The sequence below is a fragment of the Schistocerca nitens genome, chromosome 1 (genome assembly GCF_023898315.1).
Source record: "Schistocerca nitens isolate TAMUIC-IGC-003100 chromosome 1, iqSchNite1.1, whole genome shotgun sequence".
Taxonomy (NCBI): domain Eukaryota; kingdom Metazoa; phylum Arthropoda; class Insecta; order Orthoptera; family Acrididae; genus Schistocerca; species Schistocerca nitens.
The window spans coordinates 251,362,333-251,390,108 of NC_064614.1; the positions used below are offsets into that span (position 1 = coordinate 251,362,333).

Consider the following 27,776-nt stretch of genomic DNA (forward strand, 5'->3'; position numbering starts at 1 on the left):
TCACTTCTTACTCTGCCAGTCAGCCCAACAATCCTCCTATCCGATGTCGACATCCACCTACGGATGGCTACATCAGTACCTGCATCCACATCAAACCTACCAACCACCAACAATACCTCCACTTTGAAAGCTGCTACCCATTTCACACCAAGAAGTTTCTTCATAGGGCCTAGCCACCCATTGTCATCACATCTGCAGTGATGAGCAGTCCTCCTTCAAATATGCCAAGGGTCTCAGTGAGGCCTTCTAAGACCAAAATTGCCCTCCCAACCTTGTCCAGAAACAAATCTCCCTTTCCTTTCCCACCATTCACCTCCTATCTCCCAAGTGCCCATCATATGGCCACAAAGCAGCACTCTTCTCATGACTCAGTACCAGTCAGGATACATTCTCCGTCAGGGTTTCATTTACTCTCGTCCTGCCCTGAAATGAGAAATATCCTCCCCACCCCTCTCAGAATGGTATTCCATCATTCACCCAACTTGAGCAATATTCTTGTCTGCCTCTACTCTATGCCTCACGTCGTCCTGCTACCACTTACTCCTGTCCTGTTACCACCTACTCCTACCCCTTACTGGCATCTCCTACCCCATCAAAGGTAGGGCCAGTTGTGAAAGCAAGCATGTCACCTTCAAACTCAGCTGCAACCACTTTACTGGATTATGTGTGGGCATGACAACTAACAAACTGCCTGTGTAAATGAGTGGGCACCACTAAACTGTGGCCAAGAGACAGCTGGACCACCCAGCTTCTGAACATGCCAAACGGCAAGATGTGCTTCACTTTAATGACTACTTGAGAGCCAGTGCCATCTGGATTCCTCACACAAACACCAGATTTTCTGAATTGCGTAGGTGGTAACTCTCCCTACAATATATCCTTCATTTCCTGTATCCCCCCGGCCTCAACCTTCGCTAATCCCTGTCCTCCACATGTCTATCCCATTCCCTGCTTGCACTCCAGCACAAACATTCCTTCTAGCCTGCCAGTGCACCTTCAAGTTCTTTCTTCTACTGTACTTCTCTTCATTTCCCGCCTCCCCCCAATCCCACTGAACAGTCACCCAATGCTGAACCCAGCAGCACTGACATGTTCTCAGTACCTCATTGCATGCTCCCACAGGCAGTACTGCCATCTTCCCCACCCCTGCTGTCACTCCCCCTCCTTGCTGCATGCCTCCTCCTTACCCCAATCCCGCACCCCAGCAGATTGCGCTGACATTAAACACAGTCAGAGTTGGGTCTTTGTGCCCAGGAACGGTAGCCATGTGTGTGAGTTGTGTCTGTCTCTCTGTGTGTGTGTGTGTGTGTGTGTGTGTGTGTGTGTGTGTGTGTGTGTGTGGTGTTTTTTTCCTCTCCTGCTTATGAATTATGAGGAAGGACATTGTCCTAAAGCTTAAGCATTTTTAGTTTCCATTTTCATTGTGCCTGTCTGTGCCTCAGTGCTGCCTCTATGTGGTGAGCAGTAGTCTATCCTTCCATATTGTTGTGATTATTGCTGTGTATATTATTTCTGCCAACATAGTTGAAGAGGGGAAAGTGTTGTATTGCTATTAAACCATCATAAATTGTACTACTACAAATTTTATTGAAAAGAATCCATAATTTATAGGTTACTCACTAGTAAATTATAATTACTATATCTCCGAATGGAATTTGACACACAAATAGGTATTAAATCTCCTGTTTTATACCCTATAATGACTATTTTACTGATCAAAATGTTAATGGAAAAAAGACATCATTTATCTTATGCACTATTTACAAATTATTGTAATTATTCAAACTCCAAGAGTAATGTACGCACAAAATGAGTAGATTATTCTGCTGTAGATACTATTATTACAATCTTAGCAAGACCTAGCTTGATCTTCCATGGTCAACTAGGGATTTTTCTTCCGATTCCTCGTTTTCCTCATTTTCTGCTTCAAAGTCTGGGGTCTACATCACTGTCATCTGTACACATAACCATTATCTTCTTCAGGAAAACCTGCCTCTCCACTAAATTCACCATTGTCTTGTCTTTATCAGCTTCTTCAAGCGAATCACACATTGTGTGTAGTTGTAGATATTAGTAGTAACCTCAGATTTTCTGAAGATGACACGGTTATTTATGATGTAGTACTGTCTTAAAGAAGCTGCATAAATATTCAGTCAGCTTTTCATGAAATTTCAGTATGTTACAGAGATTGGCAACTTGCTGTAAATGCTGAGAAATAGAAAATTTTGCAATTCACAAAACAAAAAAGCATGGTATCCCTATGACTATAATATCAACAAGTCATTGGCGAAATCGGTCAACTCATACAAATACCTGGTTGTAACACTTTGTGGGGATATGAAATGGAATGATCACACAGTTTCAGTCTTGGGTAAAGTACTTGGCAGACTTTGGTTTATTGGTAGAATATTGGAGAAGTGCAATAAGCATATAAAGAGATTGCTTTCAAATCACTTGTGTGACCAATGCTAGAATATTGCTCAAGTGTGTGGGACTTATTTCAAATAGGACTAACAGGAGATGCTGAATACAAAAACAGAAGTGCGGCACAAATGGCCACACGTTTGCTTGTTCCATAGAGTGTCACAGAGATACTAAAGGAACTGAACTGGCAGACTCTTGAAGATAGTCAAGCACTATCCCGAGAAAGTCTATTAACAAAGTTTCAAGAACTGGCTTTAAATATTTACTCTAGGAATATACTACAACCCCCTACATATCACTCACATAGGGGTCATGAGGATAAGATTGGAATAATTACTACATGCACAGAGGCATTCAGACAAGCATTCTTCCCACACTCCATATGTGAATGGAACAGGAAGAAACGCTAATAACTGGTACTGTGGCACAAACCCTCAGCCATGCACTTCATGGTGGTTTGCAGAGTATAGATGTAGATACGTTAGTGTCAAAATCAAACTCAGCACCATCCATATTGTGCTAATTTGGGTAGCAAAAGACGCAATTAGTACTGAAGAGTGCCAGTGTGATGCAAACTAACTCTCGTCTAATGGTGACTGCTTGATATTTCACCTAAGATGCCATGCTATGATAATTTCAAAGAGAGAAAACAAATATGCCAACTATTAGAGAAAAAGCACCATTACTAAACATTTGTAATACTTACAACAAGAGCACCAGTGTCAGCAAATTGCTGGAATTAGGCAATAAGTAATACAGCCATTGTTAACAATGTTTGCTATTAAGGTACTCATGTGCACATGTCGCTCATGATTCCAGATTGGCGGGAGTAGCAAAGAGATACCAGCTGCAATCGAAAATTTTATGAAGATTTAGTAATCTAGGTTTAAATAAGTTTCATTTTTCCAGCTACAACCTTTCCATGTTTTATTCCTATTATTTAAACCAGTCTATGACATATTGAATAAATTGATAGATTATTATGCTTTTCTTATTGGTACTGTCATAACTCATACTTTTTGCTTTGCTGTTTTAGCTTATTTGTAGATCATCCCCCCCTCTTTCTTTCTCTTCTTCTTCTTCTTCTTCTTCTTCTTCTTTAATATTTTTTTTTTTTAGTTGTTGCTGCTTACATGATCACACAAAGCTGTGGGCATTTCTGGACGGCTATACAGTCTTCATTTTTACATTGGCCATGTCACTTCAGCCATTTAATCTTGTATAAGATTGTAGTATTGCTTTTGTTTTTCTGAGACACAGGGTACTGTGTCACTCCCTTTTCATATTTATACTTTGTATCTAGGACATACTTACAAAATACTTTCCCCAGATGGGAAAACATTGTTTTGTGCTTTTGTAAGTGGGAGATACAGGCATTAAAAAGCTGATGTGAAACTTGAATGGAAAGAAATTGTCATTGGTTGCACTAACAGACTATTCAGAAAGACACGAGAGAGAAAAATCATGACAAAATATTCTTCTGCATTAGAACTGTATGTAGTTATGTGGAGTAATGATATCAGTTTCTGGATGTATGTTATTCATGTCACTTTTGTTAATGGCATTTCATATTTATTTATTTATTGTGACAGGTTATACAAACTATGAGGCTCGCCTTGGGTTGCGAGCCACATGTGGTAATGTTGCTGCTGCAGTGGAGTTTCTTAGTAATCGTAGAACTCAGAAGGAAGAGGTAAAAAAGAAAGAAGCTGCTGAGAGACAGTTAAACAGGTCAGTTATGTGTTGTGCATTTCACGTTAATTTTCATTGAGTGTGAAGAATTTGTATTTGCCTTTTCTCCAGCTTTAATATGTTATCAGATATTTTTGTGGCCTTCTTGTAGGTAAAGTATGGTATGGTTTTGCAGAATTAAACTTCAATTCTGCAGTAATCTACACCGAAATGAACCTCCCTGGGAGCTGAACACAGTTTGAATCTGTGGGGAAGCTTCATTTTAGTGTACACCAATCTTCAGATTTTATTGTGGTGACACCTAGGCTATTGTGGTGACACCGAGGCTATAATGGTGACACCTAGGCTATGACTGTGTTTCTTCATTCTTTCAGGAATGCTATTATGGCAAGGACTGGAGTTTTAAAAACTAGGAGAGAGATATTGGGTGATATACTTTTTACTTTACTTTGCATATGGCAAAGGCCTTATCAACCATACACCTGCTCTATGAGTCTCTTCCACTTCTGCCTGTCCAGTGCACCGTTTGTCCAGTTGCTGTTGTTGTTCATCCCAGTTGTGTCCTCCCGAATGTTATCCTGCCATCTGATTCTGGGTCTCCCTCTGCCTCTCGTTCCATCTATTGTTCTGCTGAATGCCATTCTAGGTAGTCTATTCTCTGTCACTCTTGCTATATGGTCTGCCCAATTCAGCCTTCTTCTCTTGAGCACATCGACAATGTTACAGTGTTTGTACAGCCCTCTTAATTCTTCATTTCTTCTTATTCTCCATTCCATGTTATTTTCATCGTATACAGGTACAAAAATTTTCCTTAGTACTTTTCTTTCAAATATTAACAGTTTTTCTTCATCTTTCTTTCTAAATAATAATGTTTCACATCCTTATAATATCACAGGTGTAATGGTCGATTGGTATAAGCGGATTTTGTAGTTACTGCTAAGTGATCTTTTTCTTAGAATTTTGATGAAACTAAAAAGTGTCTTGTTTGCTGTTGATAAATGGGCATCTATTTCTATATCTGTTCTGTTGTTATTACTAAAAAGACTTCCTAGGTACTTGAAGTGGTAAACAGTCGTGAAATTGAATCCATCTACAGTCAGAGGTACATCTTTTCTGGTTTTCTTACATATGGGCAGGTATTCTCTTTTCTTCATTAACATGTAATCCTGTTTTCTCAGCAATTTTGTAGTAATTTTGCATCATTCTGATTAATTCTCTTTTGGAACTACTTATTGGTGCTACATCATCTGCATAGGCAAGTCTTGTAATGTTCACATCCTGTAGCTGGATCCCTTGTGGACTGGTTATAGAAAAGTCTCTATCGATCTTCTCTAGGACAAGGTTAAATAAGATAGGTGTAATGGCATCCCCTTGTCTCAGTCCAGTGTACACCTTAAAATCTTCAGTTTCTCCTACCGATGTCCTTATGCAGCATAAAGTTTCGTCTATACACATGTTAACTAATCTGATTAATTTTGATGGTATTTTAAATTCCTTCATTATACACTCCTGGAAATGGAAAAAAGAACACATTGACACCGGTGTGTCAGACCCACCATACTTGCTCCGGACACTGCGAGAGGGCTGTACAAGCAATGATCACACGCACGGCACAGCGGACACATCAGGAACCGCGGTGTTGGCCGTCGAATGGCGCTAGCTGCGCAGCATTTGTGCACCGCCGCCGTCAGTGTCAGCCAGTTTGCCGTGGCATACGGAGCTCCATCGCAGTCTTTAACACTGGTAGCATGCCGCGACAGCGTGGACGTGAACCGTATGTGCAGTTGACGGACTTTGAGCGAGGACGTATAGTGGGCATGCGGGAGGCCGGGTGGACGTACCGCCGAATTGCTCAACACGTGGGGTGTGAGGTCTCCACAGTACATCGATGTTGTCGCCAGTGGTCGGCGGAAGGTGCACGTGCCCGTCGACCTGGCACCGGACCGCAGCAACGCACGGATGCACGCCAAGACCGTAGGATCCTACGCAGTGCCGTAGGGGACTGCACCGCCACTTCCCAGCAAATTAGGGACACTGTTGCTCCTGGGGTATCGGCGAGGACCATTCGCAACCGTCTCCATGAAGCTGGGCTACGGTCCCGCACACCGTTAGGCCGTCTTCCGCTCACGCCCCAACATCGTGCAGCCCGCCTCCAGTGGTGTCGCGACAGGCGTGAATGGAGGGACGAATGGAGACGTGTCGTCTTCAGCGATGAGAGTCGCTTCTGCCTTGGTGCCAATGATGGTCGTATGCGTGTTTGGCACCGTGCAGGTGAGCGCCACAATCAGGACTGCATACGACCGAGGCACACAGGGCCAACACCCGGCATCATGGTGTGGGGAGCGATCTCCTACACTGGCCGTACACCACTGGTGATCGTTGAGGGGACACTGAATAGTGCACGGTACATCCAAACCGTCATCGAACCCATCGTTCTACCATTCCTAGACCGGCAAGGGAACTTGCTGTTCCAACAGGACAATGCACGTCCGCATGTATCCCGTGCCACCCAACGTGCTCTAGAAGGTGTAAGTCAACTACCCTGGCCAGCAAGATCTCCGGATCTGTCCCCCATTGAGCATGTTTGGGACTGGATGAAGCGTCGTCTCACGCGGTCTGCACGTCCAGCACGAACGCTGGTCCAACTGAGGCGCCAGGTGGAAATGGCATGGCAAGCCGTTCCACAGGACTACATCCAGCATCTCTACGATCGTCTCCATGGGAGAATAGCAGCCTGCATTGCTGCGAAAGGTGGATATACACTGTACTAGTGCTGACATTGTGCATGCTCTGTTGCCTGTGTCTATGTGCCTGTGGTTCTGTCAGTGTGATCATGTGATGTATCTGACCCCAGGAATGTGTCAATAAAGTTTCCCCTTCCTGGGACAATGAATTCACGGTGTTCTTATTTCAATTTCCAGGAGTGTATTTCGGAGTGTCTGTCGGTGTATGCTATCGTAGGTGATATAAGATTTTTTAACTGAATCATGCAGCATATTCAGATGGGTCACCTGGTAGAGAAGTGGCCATGAAAGGCAAAAGTTTGAGCTTAAATCTCAGTCTGCACACAACCATGAAATTTGAGGACATGTTTTAGTTAATGCTTGATTATGATACTAGATATGTAATCACTGCTCTCACCATAAATGTTAAATAACTGATAACTCCAAGCCTGAGCAGTATTTTATATGGAGTTTAAAGTTTTTGTATGTAACTGAGGTCCGTTTACAATTATTGAACTATTTGAAATAAAATTGTCATAACTTCTGAACAGTTTCTGTTAGGATGTTCAGACTGCATGGTTGGCTGCGGGACATGATGGAAATTGTGTATGGTTTGGATTAGCAACGAAGCCCACTTTCATTTGGATGGGTTCATCAATAAGCAAAATTGGTGCAGTTGAGGTGACTGAGAATCTGCATTTCATGATCGAGAAGTCTCTTCACCCTCAGTGGGCGACTGTGTGGTGTGCAGTTCCAGTCACAGAATAACTAGTGTGATATTCCTTGATGGCATGGTGACTACCAAATGGTATGTGAAGGTGTTGAAAGATGATTTCATCCACATCATCCAGAGTAACCCTAATTTTGACAAGTTGTGGTTCATGCAAAATGGATCTCAATTATATTGAAGCAGGAGAGTGTTTGATGTCCTGGTGGAGCACTTTGGGGACCGCATTCTGGCTCGGGTACCCAGAGGCCACTGACGTGGGCCTCAGTTGGCCACCAAATTCTCCAAATCTGAACTCTTGTGACTCTATTTTGTGGGGCTACATTAAATACAAGATGTACAGCAGTAACCCCAGAACCATTCCTGAGATGAAAACAGCCATTCCAGAGGTCATTGACTGCACCAATTTTCCGACCCTTCAGTGGGTCATGCAGAATTTCACTATTTGTCTGTGCCTGATGATAGCAAGCGTATCGAACATGTCATAACCTAAATCTGAATATCTGTAGTGATGTTTACATGTTGAATAAAGTGTGTGCATGCTGTAGTCTGTAACGACTTTTTTTTTTTCATATAGTTCAATAATTGTCACCCTGTATAATTTTTGTTGCATTTTTGCTGTCTCATTTTCTCATCACCATAAGAAGCAAACAGCCAGCTTTAATAGCATATTATGTTTCATGTTTTTTAACAGAAGGATATGTGTAACAGAGTTTCCTGGTTCTTCGTTGATTAATCAATATAAGATTTATATGTTATTTATTTTCATTCCATTGTTCTTAAAACTATTGACACCTTTGTTTAACACAACAGAGAGCGACGAAAATTGGGCAAGTGTATTGATGGAGAACAATTTGTAGATCCTCAGCTTCACAAAAGTTTGATGAGCATGGGATTTGCAAGATCAACTGCACGGGAGGCTTTACGTCAAACAAATAACAACTTAACACAAAGCCTTGACCTGATAAGAGAAAAGCCTCATTTGTTTATGACTCCTTCTCAAGAAGATATACAACAGGTAAATATCCTTTAAGGGGTGCCCCGTTGTATTGTTACTTGCCTTTACTCATTGTATTATATGTAATTATAGTTTACCTCTCTGTGAAGTGTATAAAAGGAGTATATCTCTTTCTCCCTCTTGCTGCTGCCCTCCACCCCTCTTCTCTCTCTCTCTCTCTCTCTCTCTCTCTCTCTCTCTCTCTCTCATATATAATTCCACAAAACTAAGAGTGTCCTCGGTTCATATCTTTTCCACTTGAAATGGATAAACCAGTCATTCTGATTTCAGAAATATAAAAATTATGTAGCCTGCTCGTATTCTAACTGTTGTATGCAAGGTTGGTAAATGTTACCATCTTCCTCTTTGGAATAGTTAAAGATTTCCCTTTTTTAAAATAGATGTCTTTTCCTTAACTGGTAATAATTTTATCAATACTGTACATTATTTCTTGTTACAACATATGAAAAGGATAGATGACTACGCAGCTCATAGAAGAGGCATTGAGTTGTAGGCAGACACAGTGAAAGGACTGGAAGCTTTTGGACAAAAAGTCCTTCTTCCGAATGTTTTCTTTTTCAAATGAAGTACTTTTTTGTCTGAAAGCTTAAATATTTATCAGTGCCTGTCTGCGACACAGCACCTCTTTGTAGTGAGTAGCAATCGATATTTTTCACATTGTTGTTACTCTCTCCTGGACTTCCCATTGATTTATTTCTAGTTACACAGTTTATAATGCCTCATGCCTATGAACGTTTTTGGCTTCATATAAAGGTGCCCGATAAATGATATTTAGAAAATTTCTTACTTTTAACATTCCTGTTACTTCTTTGACCAAGTGAGACAGTGTGGTTAAGACAGTTGACTCGTTTTCATGAGGAACAGGTTCCAATCCCTCTCCAGTCATCCTGATTTAGATAGTCTGAAATATCCTTAATACTGAGATGCCTAAGTATGCAACCATTTTCATGATCAATTATTACATACTCTGAGTTTGTGCTCTGTCTATTACGACAGTGATTGGACATTAAAATCTAATATTTTTTCATTTTTTAATATTTCCTCTTTGTCACAATACCAGACTTGGCTGCTCAGTAGCTAGTACATTCAGGTAGCAACTGGGTAGGAGTATAGTTAAGATCTTGGTTTAGCCACACTGAGTTAGATTTCTTGAAATTGAGCGAGGAAAATTTTGGGATGGCTTCAGAGGGGCATTATCAATTTCTTTCCCCAACCTTTATCCATCTGAGATTGTACTTCTATGCCTAATAACCTCATTGTTGATGGTATGTTAAACATTAGTTTCCCCTCCTCTTTATTATATGTATTCTAATCACAAACAATTTTTTTCGTACATCACAGATTTAATCATTATTTGAAGCTGTTTTGCATATCATTATCATTTAGTCACTTGACTTGTAACATTGTCATTATTCATTACTTACATAAACATATAGTTTGAACTGTAATGCAGATTTTAAATAAAATTTTTACTTCAAGCAATCATTGTGCAGGCTGGTGATATTTACTTTTGATAGTAGACATAGTGTGTCCAGATGGTATTAGAAACATTATAACCACACAAATTGTTTCAGATTGTTTCAATGGGCTTTGATGCTAAAAGAGCAAAACTTGCTCTTAAAAAACATCAAGGAGATGTAGAAAAAGCTGTGGCAACATTAGTCTCATCTGATGCAACAGTGAACAGTTCCTCAAATAGTAAGTGTTAGAGCATGTTTTGCATAATATGTAAGGAAAATTTATGTATAAATTAAATATCGTTAAAAACAGTGATGAATAAAATGCAGTGAGGCAGATAGAGACAAACTGATGTACATGAAAGCTTGTGCTCCAACTCTAGTGTCTCATCATCAATGGGATGTTAAACCCTAATCTTTCTTCTTCCTAAGGTTGGTCTGATGCATTTCTTCATTCCAGTCACTTGTCAGCTATCCTTTCAATTTCAACATTACCACTGCATCCCACATCAAATATATGCTCATATATAGACCGGCACCAGCGATTCTTTCCTTTCACCATCCCTTTAACTCCAGTGTTAAGCAGCAACTCATGTTGTAATATGTTTACAACCCTTCTCTCCGTTCACTTCATTTTCTTATTCTGTTAGCATTCTCATTTTCTCTGACAGCTCCTCAGAGATCTGAATAGGGGACTATTTTGCACAGAAGGAACCCATCGTGATATTATTAGCAGATAAGTGCAGCTGGTATCACATTGCCTTCCACATATCAGTACTGCAGCAGTTGGTCATTTTGACCACACCTGCAGACAGCATAACAGTTGCCGTAAAAATCTCCATGATGTCTGCCAAATATGACAATTGGAGGAACTGCTGCTCACTCCAGGATGAAGCTTCTCTCATGAAGCTTCTCCGTGTACCAATCCCAACGGAAAGGGCTGCTGCTTCTGCTCTTTGAGCGTTATTGACATTTGCCTCACAGTCCCTTGCAGTCTCCATTGTAACAGCGGCAAAGGCCCCTGTGAAGTACTACTAGCCATGCTAGTCGGGCAAAGGTTTTTTAAAATGTAACTCCTCCATCATACTTCCGACAGACAGAGTCTGGCCTCAGAATAGAGGGGCAGGTTGGTGGGTTTATACTTCTATCTAAACTTCTGAAACCGTAGGTTCCTTCATTATGAACAGTGGCTGAGAAATGAGTTACTGTCGGTTCTTGTCTGTGGGAAATTTAGAATGGAAGATAATTATATCTGCGAGAATAAATCACCTACTCGCACAATAAAAGAAGATACTAAGAAACATAAAGGCGTGGCATTCTTTGGATGACACACATGCGCCCCCCTCCCTCCCCCCCCACCCCCCCCCCCCACACACACACCAAAGAGCCACTATCCTATATAGTTGGGCTGCAGTGCCAAGTGACTGTGGATGGATATATGTGTGTGTGTGTGCGTGAGTGTACACCCGTCCTTTTTTCCCCCTAAGGTAAGTCTTTCCGCTCCCGGGATTGGAATGACTCCTTACCCTCTCCCTTAAAACCCACATCCTTTCGTCTTTCCCTCTTTCCTGATGAGGCAACAGTTTGTTGCGAAAGCTTGAATTTTGTGTGTATGTTTGTGTTTGTTTGTGTGTCTGTCGACCTGCCAGCACTTTCATTTGGTAAGTCACATCATCTTTGTTTTTAGATATATTTTTCCTACGTGGAATGTTTCCCTATATATATATATATATATATATATATATATATATATATATACAAGTCAAGTTCCATAGGACCACATTGAGGAGCAAATATCCAAGGTCATGGGACATGTCAGTATATGAAATTACAACATAAAAGTAATAAAGGATTAAACTTGTGTGTGTGTGTGTGTGTGTGTGTGTGTGTGTGTGTGTGTGTGCGTGTTTGTGTTTTAGAAACCTCATCTGCAGTTACCATTTCCCATGTATTCCTGTCTGCTGCTCAGTGCCTTTGCACACTGGCGAGTAGTGATTTCCTTCATATACATAATTATATATAATTGCCTTGCTTTGATCCAATATTCAAAGTAACTTGATCCTAAATAAACTGTATAGTTCTGTCTTAAAGTTTAAACAAGTAAGCTTGGGCAGAAAGATCATTGTCTGAATTGGACAAAACACACACACACACACACACACACACACACACACACACACACACACAGAGGTCTCCACCTCCCCCCAAATGTCAAAGCAAACCTATTTCATGATTTTATGAAAAGAATAGATTGCTACTCACCATATTGCAGAGATATTGAGTCACAGATAGGCACAACAAAAGATGGTGAAACAAGTAAGTTTGGGCAGAAAGATCATCATCTGAATTACACACACACACACACACACGATCACAGCCTCTGGCTGCCAAGGCCAGACTGAGCAGCAGTGTGTGATGGGAAAAGTGATCTTGGATGGATAAGGGGAGGGAAAGCAGGGTAGGAGTGGGTAACAGTGAAGTGCTGCTTGTAGGAGCATACAGGGACAAAGTAGAGAGAGGGGTGGGCAGCAAGGGGCGAGGGGAGGGAAGGGGAAGGCAGTGGAAAAGGAGAGAAGTTAAAAGACTGTGGGTGTAGGACAATGACTAATGAAGGTTGAGGCCTGGAGGGTTACAGGAACATGGGCTACATTGCAGGGAGAGTTGCCACCTGTAAGAAAGAAAAGCTAGTGTTGCTAGGAAGGATACAGATGGTGTAGGCTCTGAAGCAGTTATGAAAATGAAGAAAATAGTGTTGGGCAGCATGCTAAGCACCTGGATGCTCCAACTGTTTCTTGGCCACGGTTTGTCGGTGGCTATTCATGTGTAAAACAGCTTTTTGGTAGTCATACCTGCACAGAATGCAGCACGTTGGTTGCAGCTTAGCTTGTAAATCATGACTGGTTCACAGGTAGTCCTGCCTTTGGTGGCTTAGATGATGCATGTGACCAGACTGGAGTGGCTGGTGGTTGTTGTGATGGTATTTGGAAGATGTATGGGACAGGTCTTGCACCTAGGTCTATTACAGGGATATGAGCCTTGAGGCAAGGGTTTGGGAGCAGGCATTGTGTAGGGATGGGCGAGGATATTGTACAGGTTCAGTGGGCGGCAGATTATCACTATGGAAGGCATGGAAAGGATAGTGGGTAGAACATTCCTCATTTCAGGGCACAATGAGAGGTAGTTGAAACCCTGGCAGAGAATACAATTCAGTTGCTCCAGGTCTGGCTGGTACTGAGTCATGAGGGGAATGCTCCTCTCTGGCCGGACAGTGTGAATTTTGGAAGTAGTGGGTGACTGGACAGGTAAGGCATGAGAAATCAGTTTCTTTACAAAATTTGGAGGGTAATTACAGTCTGTGAAGGCCTCAGTGAGACCCTTGGCATATTTTGCGAGGGACTGCTCGTCACCACTGATGCGATGGCCATGGATCGCTAGGCTGTATGGAAGGGACTTCTTCGTATGGAATGGACGGTAGCTGTCAAAGTGGACGTATTGCTGGTAGGTTTGATATGGATGGAGGTATTGCAGCCACCTTTGAGGTGGAGGTGAACATTGAGGAAGATGTCTTGTTGGGTTGAGGAGGATCAGTTGAAGCAAATGGGGGAGAAGGTGTTGAGGTTATGGAGGACAGGGTGTCCCCATCTCAATCCATATCACACAGATGTCATCGTTGAATCTGAACCAGATGAGGGGTTTGAAATTCCAGGTGCTTAGAAAGGATTCCTCTAGATGGCCCACGTATAGGTTGACATAGAATGTGCCGTGTGGGTGCCCATTGCGGCTTTGTTTTTTTTTTTAGGTTATGCCTCCAAAAGAGAAATAGTTGTGTGTGAGACTGTAGTTGGTCAAGGTCACTAGGAAGGAGGTTGTAGGTTTGGAATCAGTCAGGCGTTGTGAAAGGTAGTGTTCAATAGCGGCAAGGACAGGGCATTAGGAACGTTAGTGTAAAGGGAGGTGACATCAATAGTGTGTTGTAAAGAAAACAGGAACTGTGAAGAGTCGGTGGTGGGAATGGTTGGTATCTCGTATATAAGAGGGTAGGTTGGTGCTAAGAGGCTGAAGGTGTTGGTCTATGAGAGCAGAAATTCTCTCAGTGGGGGCACGGTAACTGGCCACAATGGGGTGTCATGGATGGCTGGGTTTATGGACTTTAGAAAGCGTGTAGAAGGTAACAGTGCGGGGAATGATAGGGGCGAGGAGGGTTTGTAGGTGGATGCATCTGACAGCGGGTGGAGTCCTTCTGCCAGGTAATCCTTGCATTTCAAAACAACATCGGTGGAGCGTTGTCAGCAGGTAGGTTTATGAGGTGGGGATCAGTTTTTAGGTTGCGGATTGTATTTCTTTCTATGGATGTAAGGTTAGCTCGCATGTTGAGGGATTTGGGGAATGATGGTGGGCAAGGTTCAAGGTTAAGAAATTCAGGAAAGTTAATGGAGTGGTTTTGTTGGAGCTGCAGGGGTGGGGGGGGGGGGGGTAATCCACCCACACCCACCTATTCCCTGCCCTGTTCCCACTCCGGCACTATACACAGCCCTCTCTTCCACCAATCCTACCAGTTTTCTTACTTTTCTTCTTTTCTGCTCTCCCCCCCCCCCCTTCCTCCCACAAGCCCTCCATCTAACCTCCCAACTACCCCCAGCTGCCCAACCCTTTCTTCACCTCATCCCTGCTCCCCCTCACCACCACCACCACCACCACCACTACCACTACTCAGATTGCTTCTCCCATAATGTGCAGCTGCTTGTAGTCTGGCCTCAGCAGCCAGAGACAGTAATCATGCCCGCGCGCGCTCGCCTGTGTGTGTGTGTGTGTGTGTGTGTGTGTGTGTGTGTGTGTTGTTTAACTTGGATGAAGGCCTTTCAGCTGAAAGCTTACTTGTTTGACTGTTATTTTTTTGTGACTATCTGCGACTTAACATCTCTGCTATATGGTGAGGAGGAATCTATCCTTTTCATAATATTGTCATTATTCCAGTCTGGATTCTCCATTTTTCATTTCATAATTTGATACTTTTCCCAGTGTCTTCTAATCCTTTATGGTTTACTGGTACAGTGGAGGGAAATTCAGCCATCAGAAACTCTAGCTACGTTGTGTGGTTTTGAATGTTGGTATTATGTACAGTGTATTCTCTTTGGAATATGGGGGAAAAAATATTATGTTTAAAGTTGTGGACCAGGGTTTCCCAATTTACATTCTGCAGAATGCTGGTGTTTCACGGGAAGTGAATAAGGTTTTTTTTGAAAAACTACGCTGATCGGATGGAGGAGAGACGCAACACCCAGAAGGAGTAGTGTGACATGAATAAAAGTTACTACGCACATTTGTACATCTGAACGATGATGTCTATTCAAATTTCACACCGGTCACATGTCAATGGTGCTAGTGACATCACTATGAAGATGCAAATCAGATTTTCTGTAAATACATACTGTAAAGCTCATGAGTGTTAGTTACTTTTGAGACTGGACACGGTGAGTTGATGTTAGTCAAGAATGCCTTTAAGGTGACAAAGATGCCATTGCCAACACTTCACTGAGTTTGAACGGTATCATGCAATAGGGCTATGAGAAGACAGATATTCCGTCTGTGATAATGTGGAAAGACTTGGCTCAAATATAGCCTTTATACATGATCAGTGGCAGCGGTGGTCACTAGAATGTATGGTTGCAACAAGAGCGGGCTCCGGACAACCACATGGCACTACCGAGAGTGAAGACCATTGTGTTTGGTATATGGCTCTGGCGCATTGTACTGCATCTGCAGCAGCAGTTTGAACATTAGTTGACACCACAGTGACACAATAAACTGTTACTAATTGGTTGCTTCAAGGGTAGCTCCAAGCCAGATGCCCTGTAGCATGCATTCCACTGATCCCAAACCACCACCGGTTTTGACTTCAGTGGTATCAAGTGATAGCTCAATGGAGGGCAGAGTGGAGGTGTGTATTGTATCAAGCAATAGCTCACTGGAGGGCAGGGTGGAGGTGTGTTGTTTTTCTGATGAAAGGTGGTTCTGCCTCGGTACCAGTGATGGGCGTGTATTGGTTAGGAGGAGGCCATTTGAGGACCTGTTCTCCCAGTGCCAGTGGCCTCCGCCTTCTAGTGCCTGGGAGGGAGGGGATGGGGGGGGGGGGGGTCCATTGTTGAAGTTGTGAGTTGTGCCTGTGGTAGCATAGCTATTGGTAGGGTTATCCGAGCTGGATTGGTCTCAACTCAGGAGCCAGACGAAGTGTTCCCCACAGCATAGGGCAGGAAGGGATCTAGAGATGTGGTGAAGTCAGCTTCCCTAGAGGAGTAAGCATAATACAAATCCTGGTCCTCCAGGTTGGGGGCTGGGCATGGGGCTAATAACCCCATACTGTTAAAGAAAAGAATAGTCCGGAAATTCAACAGAAGTCTTGGAAACTGCATGGAAAACATGGATCATGATCCCAGCAAAGAAAACAGATAAAGGACCTCCCAGTAGCATCTTGGAATGTGAGGACAATGCTTCAGCCTGGAAAAATGGAAGAAATAGCCAATAAAATTTTAAATGTTAAATATGATGTCGTAGGACTACAGGAAATAAGATGGCTAGGTAATAGGCAGATAGATAAACCTAAGTACTCATTAGTGTATAGTGGACCAGGAGAAAGAACAGGCCAATCAGACCAGGATTTATAATAACAAGGGAAGTTATGAAAAGACTACTAGAATTTGAACCTATAAATGAAAGAATGTGCAAACTCAGGCTAAGAGGGAAATTTGGAAATGTATCAATAGTAAATGCACATGCACCAACAGAGGAAAGAGGGGATATAATAAAAGAAAAGTGTAAGAATACTTGGAAAAAGTATGTTGCGCAGTACATAAATATTTCCTGATGCTAGTTGTAAGAGATTGTAATGCAGTAATAGGGAAGAGTCAACATCAATAAGGATTTTCTGGGAAATATTCACTATAGTCCGTGAGACGAGTGATTGGTACTGACAGTTCCGGCGGGCAGACGGCACTGTTGCCGAACGTGGCTCACAGCACGCGGCACCCTGTCTGCTACACGCATTCTCTAGCAGCAGAAATAAAAGCGAGACAAAATACAAGTCGTATTGGTACGCGTGAATTTATTTAAAGTTGATGCTTGAAATATATTAACTCGAAAACTGATAAGAGCTATTTAGTACAAGTATCTAAGATGCTGAAACATAATAAAGTTATTTGTTAAACTTCACAACTGAAATGAAAACTATTTTCGCAAGTTGTTGAACATTAGCAGTTTTGGTTTCCATTGTTAAGTATTAGCATTATTAATTTGCTCTACTACAAGCTAAAGAATAATTGGTCAGTGTATTAAGAGTTATAATCTGAAGAAAGTACTCACAATATGATGATCTGGTTGTATATCGATAGCAAACTCCCTCCTTACATTCCTGAATGCGTTGTAGTTACTGTAATGGAAAAAACACCACTCACATCACTGTCAGAATCTGATTTGACATTGTCTTCCTCAGCACTACTCGAACTATCACTGCTCTCTCCCAGATGTATAATTAAATTTTCGATGCATTCTTCCACAACCCCTTCGGTTTTGGCCGCCTCTCTGATGGCACTTGCAGTGCTGTTTACAATTTTAGCCCACGTCTCGCTTGTCACTTTATTGATAGCTGCTGGAAGGAGAGTTTCCACTTCAGAGATCGTGAATTTTTTATTGTTTGCAGCAATGTAATTTTTTATCTGCGCCCACACTCCTTCAATTGCATTGAAGTGACAGTGGTATGGAGGAAGCCGAACGATTTCATGCCCGTGCCTTTTAGCAATCTCGTCAATTACATATGTTGGAAATTGGGGTTTCTTTTGTGCCACAATTTCGAGCAGTTCCGCCTTCCTTAAATCTTCTCTGAAATCTACTTTTCGCCGTTTCAACCACTGAATGATATCATCTTTTTTTGTTGCCGAGGTTGGTGCCTTATCGTGAACAACGGAATGATAAGGCGCATTGTCCATAACAATTACTGATGGACTTGTCAGATTCGTCATAAGCGATGTCTCGAACCATTCTTGAAATACTACACTGTTCATTTCTTCATGGTAATCTCCCGTCTTTTTTGACCGAAACATTTTCAAGCAGTTTGGCACAAAACCTTTCGATGTTCCTGCATGTAAGACAATAATACGCCCTCCTTTGCCAACAGGCACTGCCATTGTCCCCTCGGGCATTCCATCATTCCAGCCTCTACGTAAAGAATGGCTGGCATTGACCCAAGTTTCATCTAACCACACTATACTTTCGAATTCCACACCCATGATCCTGCACAGAAATCTGCACCGCCATGCAACTACATCTGTCCTTTCCATTAATATTTCGCGTCTGTTAAACAGTGAATAGCTGAAGCCAATGACTTTCAACACTGTACGCAATGAAAATTTGCTCCCTTTAAAAAGATCATCTTTCTGAAGTGACACCTGTAATTTAGATAGAGTGGGATGTTCCCTTCTCTTATAATAGCTGTATATATGACGACGAATAGCGTCTTTCTGAAAATCGTCCAAAGCTGTCACCTGCTTATTTCTCGGTCGCTTCTTTCCTGGTGTGTGCAGCTTTGTTGTGCCACTCTCGTCACAATCTACACCATACTGTTCTTTCCCTATCTTTACAACAGTGTTCTTACTTATTTTCAATGCTGCTGCAGTTCTCTTCACAACCTGAACAACAGGAATTAAGGGCCCACCTTTGTCCTTTTCTTTCTCAAAGTAATCCCTCACAGAGCACATGAATTCACGGGCCTGGGTGTGTAGCACACTTTTCTTCCTCCATTTCACTTCTTGTGTTGGGCTGGTACTACCCGCCGCACTAGACATTGTTTACTACGAAACATAAACAAAGAAACACTAAAAACAACAAAAACGAAATAAACTGCGAATTCAACTTCAGACAAATGACGAACGACCGCACCGCCTGCACGCGAGACACTGGTAAGTTTCATAAGCGCGCGCGACCGGGTTTCAGAGCGGCAACGTGGCCCTTGCTACCCGCTCAAAGTCAGGTCGTCATTGGCTGCCTGCCTGCGGTCGCTAGGCAACGGAAAGATGCTACTGAGCTGTCAATACCAAAGACTCGTCTCCCAGACTATACATGAAGAAAACAACAACAATGGAAAATGGAAACAGTCTATGCCAGTTCACAGCAAGGAATAATTTGATTATTAAAAGTACCTGCTTCCCACACAAAAGGATCCATCTGGGCACTTGGAAGTCCACAGTCAATGGAGTAGTCAATCAGATGGGCCATATTTTAGTGGTTGCATGCCACTCCACACCAGTTATAGATGTTCGGAGCTGCATAAGACTAAACTGTGACTGAGACCACTTTATGATAAAATCAGTCATGAGAGAGAAACTGTCATTAACAAATGGAAGATGAACTGTTACACGGACAAACTGAAATCCCAGCTGAAGTAAAAAAATACCAAGTAACAATAAGCAGAAAATTGAGTAGTAAACAGACTGCATTAGGAGTAGACAAAAGATGGAGCAAGATTTAAAAAACCATTAAAGATGCTGTAGAAGAAATAGTAGGTATAAGAACGAACATAAGAAGCCAGAAATGGTTTGACAAAGACTGCAGGTCGGCAACAGAGAAAAAGAACAAGGCAAGAATAAAAGTGCTACAGAGAGAAACCAGAAATAATGTGGCATAATATAGAGAATTAAGGAGAACAGCGAACATACTATGCAAGAGAAAGATAAAAGAGTGGATTAAGAAGAAATTGGAGGGAAAATGTTGAATTACAGGAAAGGAATAAGACATTACCTAACATTTATTATAAATCAGCCAAATATTGTTGTAGAGACTAGTACAAATATTGCAGTTAGAAAGCAGTCACAAGTGGTTGCATTATTTGAAGGTTTTGATTCTGCCAACACTTTAATGTCAGTCAAAATGCCCTGATTCACTACATATGACTCATTACAGTAATTATTCAAAGGAACAGCAGCGAATTAAAATGGGATAAAATGATTCCTATGAAATGGGATACAGAAAATTTTCTTGCTATGATAATGTGTCATGATAAATGATTCCATATTCCATTCAATACCTGTAACACTAGCAGTCCAATTTTTTGCTGGTTGACACTAGATATGCTTTATTTGTGTGTCTTTTGTACAGAGGACTTATTGTTATATTATTTTCGTTTTTCATCCATCTTTATACCATTTGTTTGAATCTGTCAGCAATTTATTGTACTATTTTTATTTAATTGTTTTCTATACTTGTATATTAAGGCTAACCAATTTCTGCTGCTTGCAAATTCGCCCTTGGTTTGATGGCACATGTAAAATAATACTAGCTCTGTAATATCCTGATTGAATATGAAAGCTAAACATTCTAAAAAAGCGGGCTCACATGAATAAAGTTTTGTTGTTGTTGTTGTCTTCAGTCCTGAGACTCGTTTGATGCAGCTCTCCATGCTACTCTATCCTGTGCAAGCTTCTTCATCTCGCGGTACTTACTGCAACCTACATCCTGAATCTGCTTAGTGTATTCATCTCTTGGTCTCCCTCTACGATTTTTATCCTCCAATGCTAAATTTGTGATCCCTTGATGCCTCAGAACATGCTCTACCAACGGGTCCCTTCTTCTTGTCAAGTTGTACCACAAACTCCTCTTCTCCCCTACTCTATTCAATACCTCCTCATTAGTTACATGATCAACCCATCTAATCTTCAACATTCTTCTGTATCACCAAATTTCAAAAGCTTCTATTCTCTTCTTGTCCAAACTATTTATCGTCCATGTTTCACTTCCATACATGGCTTCACTCCATACAAATACTTTCAGAAACGACTTCCTGACACTTAAATCTATACTTGATGTTAACAAATTTCTCTTCTTTAGAAACGCTTTCCTTGCCATTGCCATTCTACATTTTATATCCTCTCTACTTCGACCATCATCAGTTATTTTGCTCCCCAAATAGCAAAACTCCTTTACTACTTTAAGTGTCTCATTTCCTAATCTAATTCCCTGAGCATCACCCGACTTAATTCGACTACATTCCATGATCCTTGTTTTGCTTTTGTTGACGTTCATCTTATATCCTCCTTTCAAGACACTGTCCATTCCGTTCATGTCATCGGCAAACCTCAAAGTTTTTATTTCTTCTCCATGGTTTTTAATTCCAACTCCGCATTTTTCTTTTGTTTCCTTTACTGCTTGCTCAATATACAGATTGAATAACATCGGGGAGAGGCTACAACCCTGTCTCACTCCCTTCCCAACCACTGCATCCCTTTCATGCCCCTCGACTCTTATAGCTGCCATCTGGTTTCTGTACAAATTGTAAATAGCCTTTTGCTCCCTGTATTTTGCCCCTGCCACCTTTAGAATTTGAAAGAGAGTATTCCAGACAACATTGTCAAAAGCTTTCTCCAAGTCTACAAATGCTAGAAACATAGGTTTGCCTTTCCGTAATCGTTCTTCTAGGATAAGGCGTAAGGTCAGTATTGCCTCACATGTTCCAACATTTCTATGGAATCCAAACTGATCTTCCCCGAGGTCTACTTTTACCAGTTTTTCCACTCATCTGTAAAGAATTCGCTTTAGTTTTTTGCAGCTGTGACTTATTAAACTGATAGTTCGGTAATTTTCACATCTGTCAACACCTGCTTTCTTTGGGATTGGAATTATTATATTCTTGTTGAAGTCTGAGGGTATTTCACCTGTCTCATACATCTTGCTCACCAGATGCTAGAGTTTTGTCATGACTGGCTCTCCCAAGGCCGTCAGTAGTTCTAATGGAATGTTGTCTACTCCCGGGGCCTTGTTTCGACTCAGGTCTTTCAGTGCTCTGTCAAACTCTTCATGCAGTATTGTATCTCCCATTTCATCTTCATCTACATCCTCTTCCATTTCCATATCCATAATATTGTCCTCAAGTACATTGCCCTTGTATAGACCTTCTTTATACTCCTTCCACCTTTCTGCTTTCCCTTCTTTGCTTAGAACTGGGTTTCCATCTGAGCTCTTGATATTCATACAAGTGGTTCTCTTCTCTCCAAAGGTCTCTTTAATTTTCCTGTAGGCAGTATCTATCTAGAACTGGGTTTCCATCTGAGCTCTTGATATTCATACAAGTGGCTCTCTTTTCTCCAAAGGTCTCTTTAATTTTCCTGTAGGCAGTATCTATCTTACCCCTAGTGAGATAAGCCTCTACATCCTTACATTTGTCCTCTAGCCATCCCTGCTCAGCAGTTTTGCACTTCCTGTCGATCTCATTTTTGAGACGTTTGTATTCCTTTTTGCCTGCTTCATTTACTGCATTTTTATATTTTCTCCTTTCATCAATTAAATTCAATATTTCTTCTGTTACCCAAGGATTTCTACCAGCCCTCGTCTTTTTACCTACTTCATCGTATGCTGCCTTCACTACTTCATCCCTCAAAGCTACCCATTCTTCTTCCACTGTATTTCTTTCGCCCGTTCCTGTCAGTTGTTCCCTTATGCTCTCCCTGAAACTCTCTACAACCTCTGGTTTAGTCAGTTTATCCAGGTCCCATCTCCATAAATTCCCACCTTTGTGCAGTTTCTTCAATTTCAATCTACAGTTCATAACCAATAGGCTGTGGTCAGAATCCACATCTGCCCCTGGAAATGTCTTACAATTTAAAACCTGGTTCCTAAATCTCTGTCCTACCATTATATAATCTATCTGATACCTTTTAGTATATCCAGGGTTCTTTCATGATTCTTGAATTTATGCTTTGTGCAAAATTCTACCAGACGGTTTCTCTTTCATTCCTTATCCCCAATCCGTATTCACGTACTATGTTTCCTTCTCTCCCTTTTCCTACTCTTGAATTCCAGTCACCCATGACTATTAAATTTTCATCTCCCTTCACTACCTGAATAATTTCTTTTATCTCATCATACATTTCATCAATTTCTTCATCATCTGCAGAGCTAGTTGGCATATAAACTTGTACTACTGTAGTAGGCATGGGCTTTATGTCTATCTTGGCCACAATAATGCGTTCACTATGCTGTTTGTAGTAGCTTACCCGCACTCCTATTTTTTTATTCATTATTAAACCTACTCCTGCATTACCCCTATTTGATTTTGTATTTATAACCCTGTATTCACCTGACCAAAAGTCTTGTTCCTCCTGCCACCGAACTTCACTAATTCCCACTATATCTAACTTTAACCTATCCATTTCCCTTTTTAAATTTTCTAACCTACCTGCCTGATTAAGGGATCTGACATTCCATGCTCCGATCCGTAGAATGCCAGTTTCCTTTCTCCTGATAACGACGTCCTCCTGAGTAGTCCCCGCCCGGAGATCCGAATGGGGGACTATTTTACCTCCGGAATATTTTACCCAAGAGGACGCCATCATCATTTAATCATACAGTAAAGCTGCATGCCTTCGGGAAAAATTACGGCTGTAGTTTCCCCTTGCTTTCAGCCGTTTGCAGTACCAGCACAGCAAGGCTGTTTTGGTTAGTGTTATAAGGCCAGATCAGTCAATCATCCTGACTGTTGCCCCTGCAACTACTGAAAAGGCTGCTGCCCCTCTTCAGGAACCACACGTTTGTCTGGCCTCTCAACAGATACCCCTCTGGTGTGGTTGCACCTACGGTACGGCCATCTGTATCTCTGAGGCACTCAAGCCTCCCCACCAACGGCATGGTCCATGGTTGATGGGGGGGGGAATAAAGTTTTAGTCATAGTAAATTGTATACTATCATAACCACATAACCACAGGGTCATACACATCAGAATGAGTTGTCTTGGACAACTCTTTTACTATACTGAACAGCCTGCGATTATTCTGGGATGTGAATGTAGAGCTATCAGATGTAATTTGAAAGACAGTATTCGCATATGCTAATGTAATAAATGTGAGCATCCTGCTGGAAATCCACACTTTCCTGACACTGTAGGGATGGCAACAGTATGGGATGATGAATTTCTTCTGGCTGTAGCCTAGACTGAACAAATAGCGCAGTTGTGTGGTCACGACAGTATGATGCCCAGAGTTGGTTTTGTAGGTCACTGTTGAACTCTAATTGTTGAAACTCTCTTAATTGTGCATACTTTCAAAGTGACAGTCACTGATGCTGAACAGGAGTACCTGTCATTATTAGTCACAACTTAGTGTCATTCATCCTTTGCTGTGTGATAGTAAGGAGTGCCTGGTGATGACGTGTAAGAGAACATATTAGAGGTATGCTGAAAAATGGAATTGGCAGTTTCAGGGAGAGACATTGATCAGTTTATAAAAATCCGTTTGTATAATTGTGTAAACCTGCAATCAGTGAAACTGTTGGGAATGGTGTGCAGTTTCTTGGAACCCACTTCTGTAGGTAATGTGAAAATAGAATTAATTTAAAGGGACACAGAAGTAGTCAGTTTTATTACCTCTCTCACATTTGTGAATGGTAAGGGAATAACATTATACATTGTAGTAAGAAGTAATCTTTGCCGTGTACCACTATTTGATTTGAGGACATTTGACTAAGATGTATGAGGCCTATAACATTTAGAGGTGGTAATGGAAGGGTTTAATAATCATAATTTCTAACAAAAATTCTGCTGTAGAGAGATCTCCAGTTTTTAAAAACTTCTCTCACCATGTTTATCAAAATCATTTTGATACTGTTAAATTTCAACAACTATAGTCCGTTCATCATAAGAATAAACCTGATGTAAACAAACACAAATGCGATGATTGGTCAGGAGCTATAGCATACATACACGGGTGGTGTTACGCTCTTGGAGTAGGTCCTACTTATGTGTTAGGTATATTATTACTAAGTTACGTTAAATGAAACTTTAAGATATTCAAATGTATTAACAGCAATCAACATTTTTCTTAATTACACTTTGGTTATGTAGTTTTTATTTCAAAAATTGTGTATAGTCACAGCCTCTGCAGTGTTGCTCTCTGATTGTCACGCTGTTAATATGCAGTATGAAAATGGCTGAGGCTGCTTCCTGTCCTGTAGTAAAACACGTGTGTGGAACACGGTTTAAAAGTGCCAAGAAATAGATTGTTCATAATGTTTCTCATAAATTTAGAGGTAAAATCAGCATTGAAGTTTTCTGGGAGACTGTGTTAGGTACAGTTGCAACATAAATGCAAGTTAATGTACAGCAGAATCGATAGCGTAAGAGCTCAGTAACTTATTGTAGCACATGGTTCAAGTCTCGACTGCGTCAATTTCCCCCCACCCATTCAGTTTGAATTACCTACATCTCATAATTGTAAAATTCATCATCAATTTAATGAGTAATGCACATCTTTTTGTTTTCAATTACATATTGCATGTGAAATTCCTTTTTTCATTTGAAATATAAATTCTCAATTATCGATATTTTATGAAAGACAGTTAACAAAGGTTGCTTAAATTATGAAATAACAATTTAATTTTTTAAGACAAAAATGAAGAACTAAGTACTCTTTATTCAGACTATGTCCATTGTCTTATATTACAGACATGTTGTAGGAACATGAAAAACAATCATTTTCACAGCATTGAGCACACCATACAAATGGTGCATTTTTATGTTTGCTTCTGTACCAGTACAATATGAACCCAACAGAACTGATCTGGAGCCAAGTTAAGGGATTTGTGCCAAGAAATAACAAGATTGTTAAGCTGCCAGACCTACTGCACCAAACATATGCAGCTTTTTCTTGTTACTGCCGAACGTTGGTGGAATATAGAACAGCACGTCATAAAAGAAGAGGAGAAAATGCGGCACCTGGGTGGCTTCGCGGATTCTGTTGTTAATCGACTTGTTATTAATGTAACAGATGACAGTTCCAGTACTGAAATGTATTTCTCAGATTCGGATAAGGAAGGAGTTAAGAGATTACCAGACAACTGACTGTAATTAATACCTTTAGTGGCTTCAGTATTCAGCAGTACGGTGAAATCCCTGCAGTGTTCTTTTGCATCACACATGGCTTGCTCAGAAATATTGCACTGTCTTCAAGTTAGGAATTTCCATCACTTTCGTTTCTGATTATAATACTATGTCAAATGAGAATGAGAGCATTTTATGCTTTCCGTCTGACCACCTAAGAAGCCCGCAGTAGTGCTAGAGTTTTGCCGAATATTATTTCATTCTCTTTAAAAATTAAATGACATTTGAAGCTATTTTGCTTCTTTGCCCGTCTCTTTTTAGACCTGAACTGCAACTGCTCACATCATTGCAGGCTAGTTGGATCGCTGGTTGGGCATTGCTGTCCAGGTTTAATGTGCTGGTAAAGCTGTTGTCCCACACATTATCACTCAATGTGTGTGCGTGTAGCACAGCATAAAACATATCCTTATGATCGTACTTAACTGTACTGGTCACAACTTGGCTTCCACTCCACGTGAAACAAAATCCAATGAGAGGCAAGCAAACGCAGAAGAATACATGGCATAATGTTTACATCAGGTTTGTTCTTATTGCTGAACAGAGTATGGTGACTCTTCTTTCCAGACACTATTTAGAGTGTGCAGGTGCACTGGTGACATGATTGTACAGTATTTGCATTAAAATGTGCTTGTAAAGAGAAGGAATGTGTGTGCTGTGTGACAGATTATTTTAATACATTGGCATTTCCCAGATGTTTCAGATAGTTCGGATGAAAGCAGCAACAGCAATAACAGTAGCAGCAACCCTAGCACAAGTAGCAGCTCTCAAAGCCTTCAGCGTGAGGAAGAATTAAAAGCATATGAACGCCTGTCTGAGGGAATTTCATCCCAGGAACATGATGAATACCTTGACAGCACTCTGGAACAGGAAGAAGCTTTCCTCAGACAGTATAAAGCACTTTTGTCAGATGACAGCTGAACAAAATGTGTGTGTTTGTATCTTTGGCTTCTGAAGATATTTTTGTACTTAAATCTAGCCATTATCTTGAGTGATATTGCTGAATTTCTTTTTAACTACCTGTGATACACACATACTTTTGTAGCTGAAATCATGTGATTTTTGTTTTAGATAACTACTGAGAAATTGTATTGCAGCTTCCTTTATTTTATATTCTTTCATCTCTATAAGACTGTGCTATTGCTTTAAAAAGTCCTGGAAGATTGGCGGTGCAAACTAGAGAATAGGTGAAAGAGTAGGAAGTTATAAACATTTGGTATACAACTATTTATATGAATAACACAGCTGGCATAAAAGTTTAATTATGTTGGCAACTTGACACAGAAAAGACAGTTACCTGGAATTAGTTATTTTTGTCTCATAAATAAGTCTGACTGCGAGCAGCTCCTTCTGCAGTAATTAGTAATCATAAACAAAAGAACCTTCATGCTTATGAATAGACTTACATAACTGTAAATTTTTGTTTGTCTGAGAAAATATAATGATTACTTTGTAAAAAATGTCTTTTATTATAATTTGTATTTGTAATAAAAGATTACAAGGGTTTTAATATTTTCATGTTTAATGTATTCTGCCAACGAAATACAAACACCTTTATTTCTGATTTCCTTAAAACTTTGTAGCTGTCTTTTTTATGCATTTGATGCATTATGAATTTCCCAGAAAATGGTATTTGTCACAAATTGATGGGAAAGATAGTTAAAATTGGCAACACATTCATTGAGGTGTAGAGGAAACACTTACCAACTTCAGCATATTATTTTTATAACCTTAGGATTGCATATACAACAATGTAGTATTCAGAGGTAAACCATTGCTACATGTAATAACATATTTTCATACAACCTTTAGATTGTGTTTAAAACAA

General features: G+C 40.9%; 1 protein-coding gene across 1 annotated transcript in view; it reads left to right on the forward strand.

Moving 5' to 3' along the window:
* LOC126247297 (NEDD8 ultimate buster 1-like) overlaps positions 1-27,405 on the forward strand; it is a 127,367-nt gene extending 99,962 nt beyond the window's left edge. Inside the window, exons 8-11 of the mRNA XM_049948467.1 lie at positions 4,017-4,155; positions 8,380-8,584; positions 10,159-10,282; positions 26,643-27,405. Of these exons, the coding sequence (XP_049804424.1) occupies positions 4,017-4,155; positions 8,380-8,584; positions 10,159-10,282; positions 26,643-26,869 (695 nt within the window). The 3' untranslated portion in view covers positions 26,870-27,405. The remainder of the gene's footprint in view (positions 1-4,016; positions 4,156-8,379; positions 8,585-10,158; positions 10,283-26,642) is intronic.
* Positions 27,406-27,776: the final 371 nt, after the last annotated feature.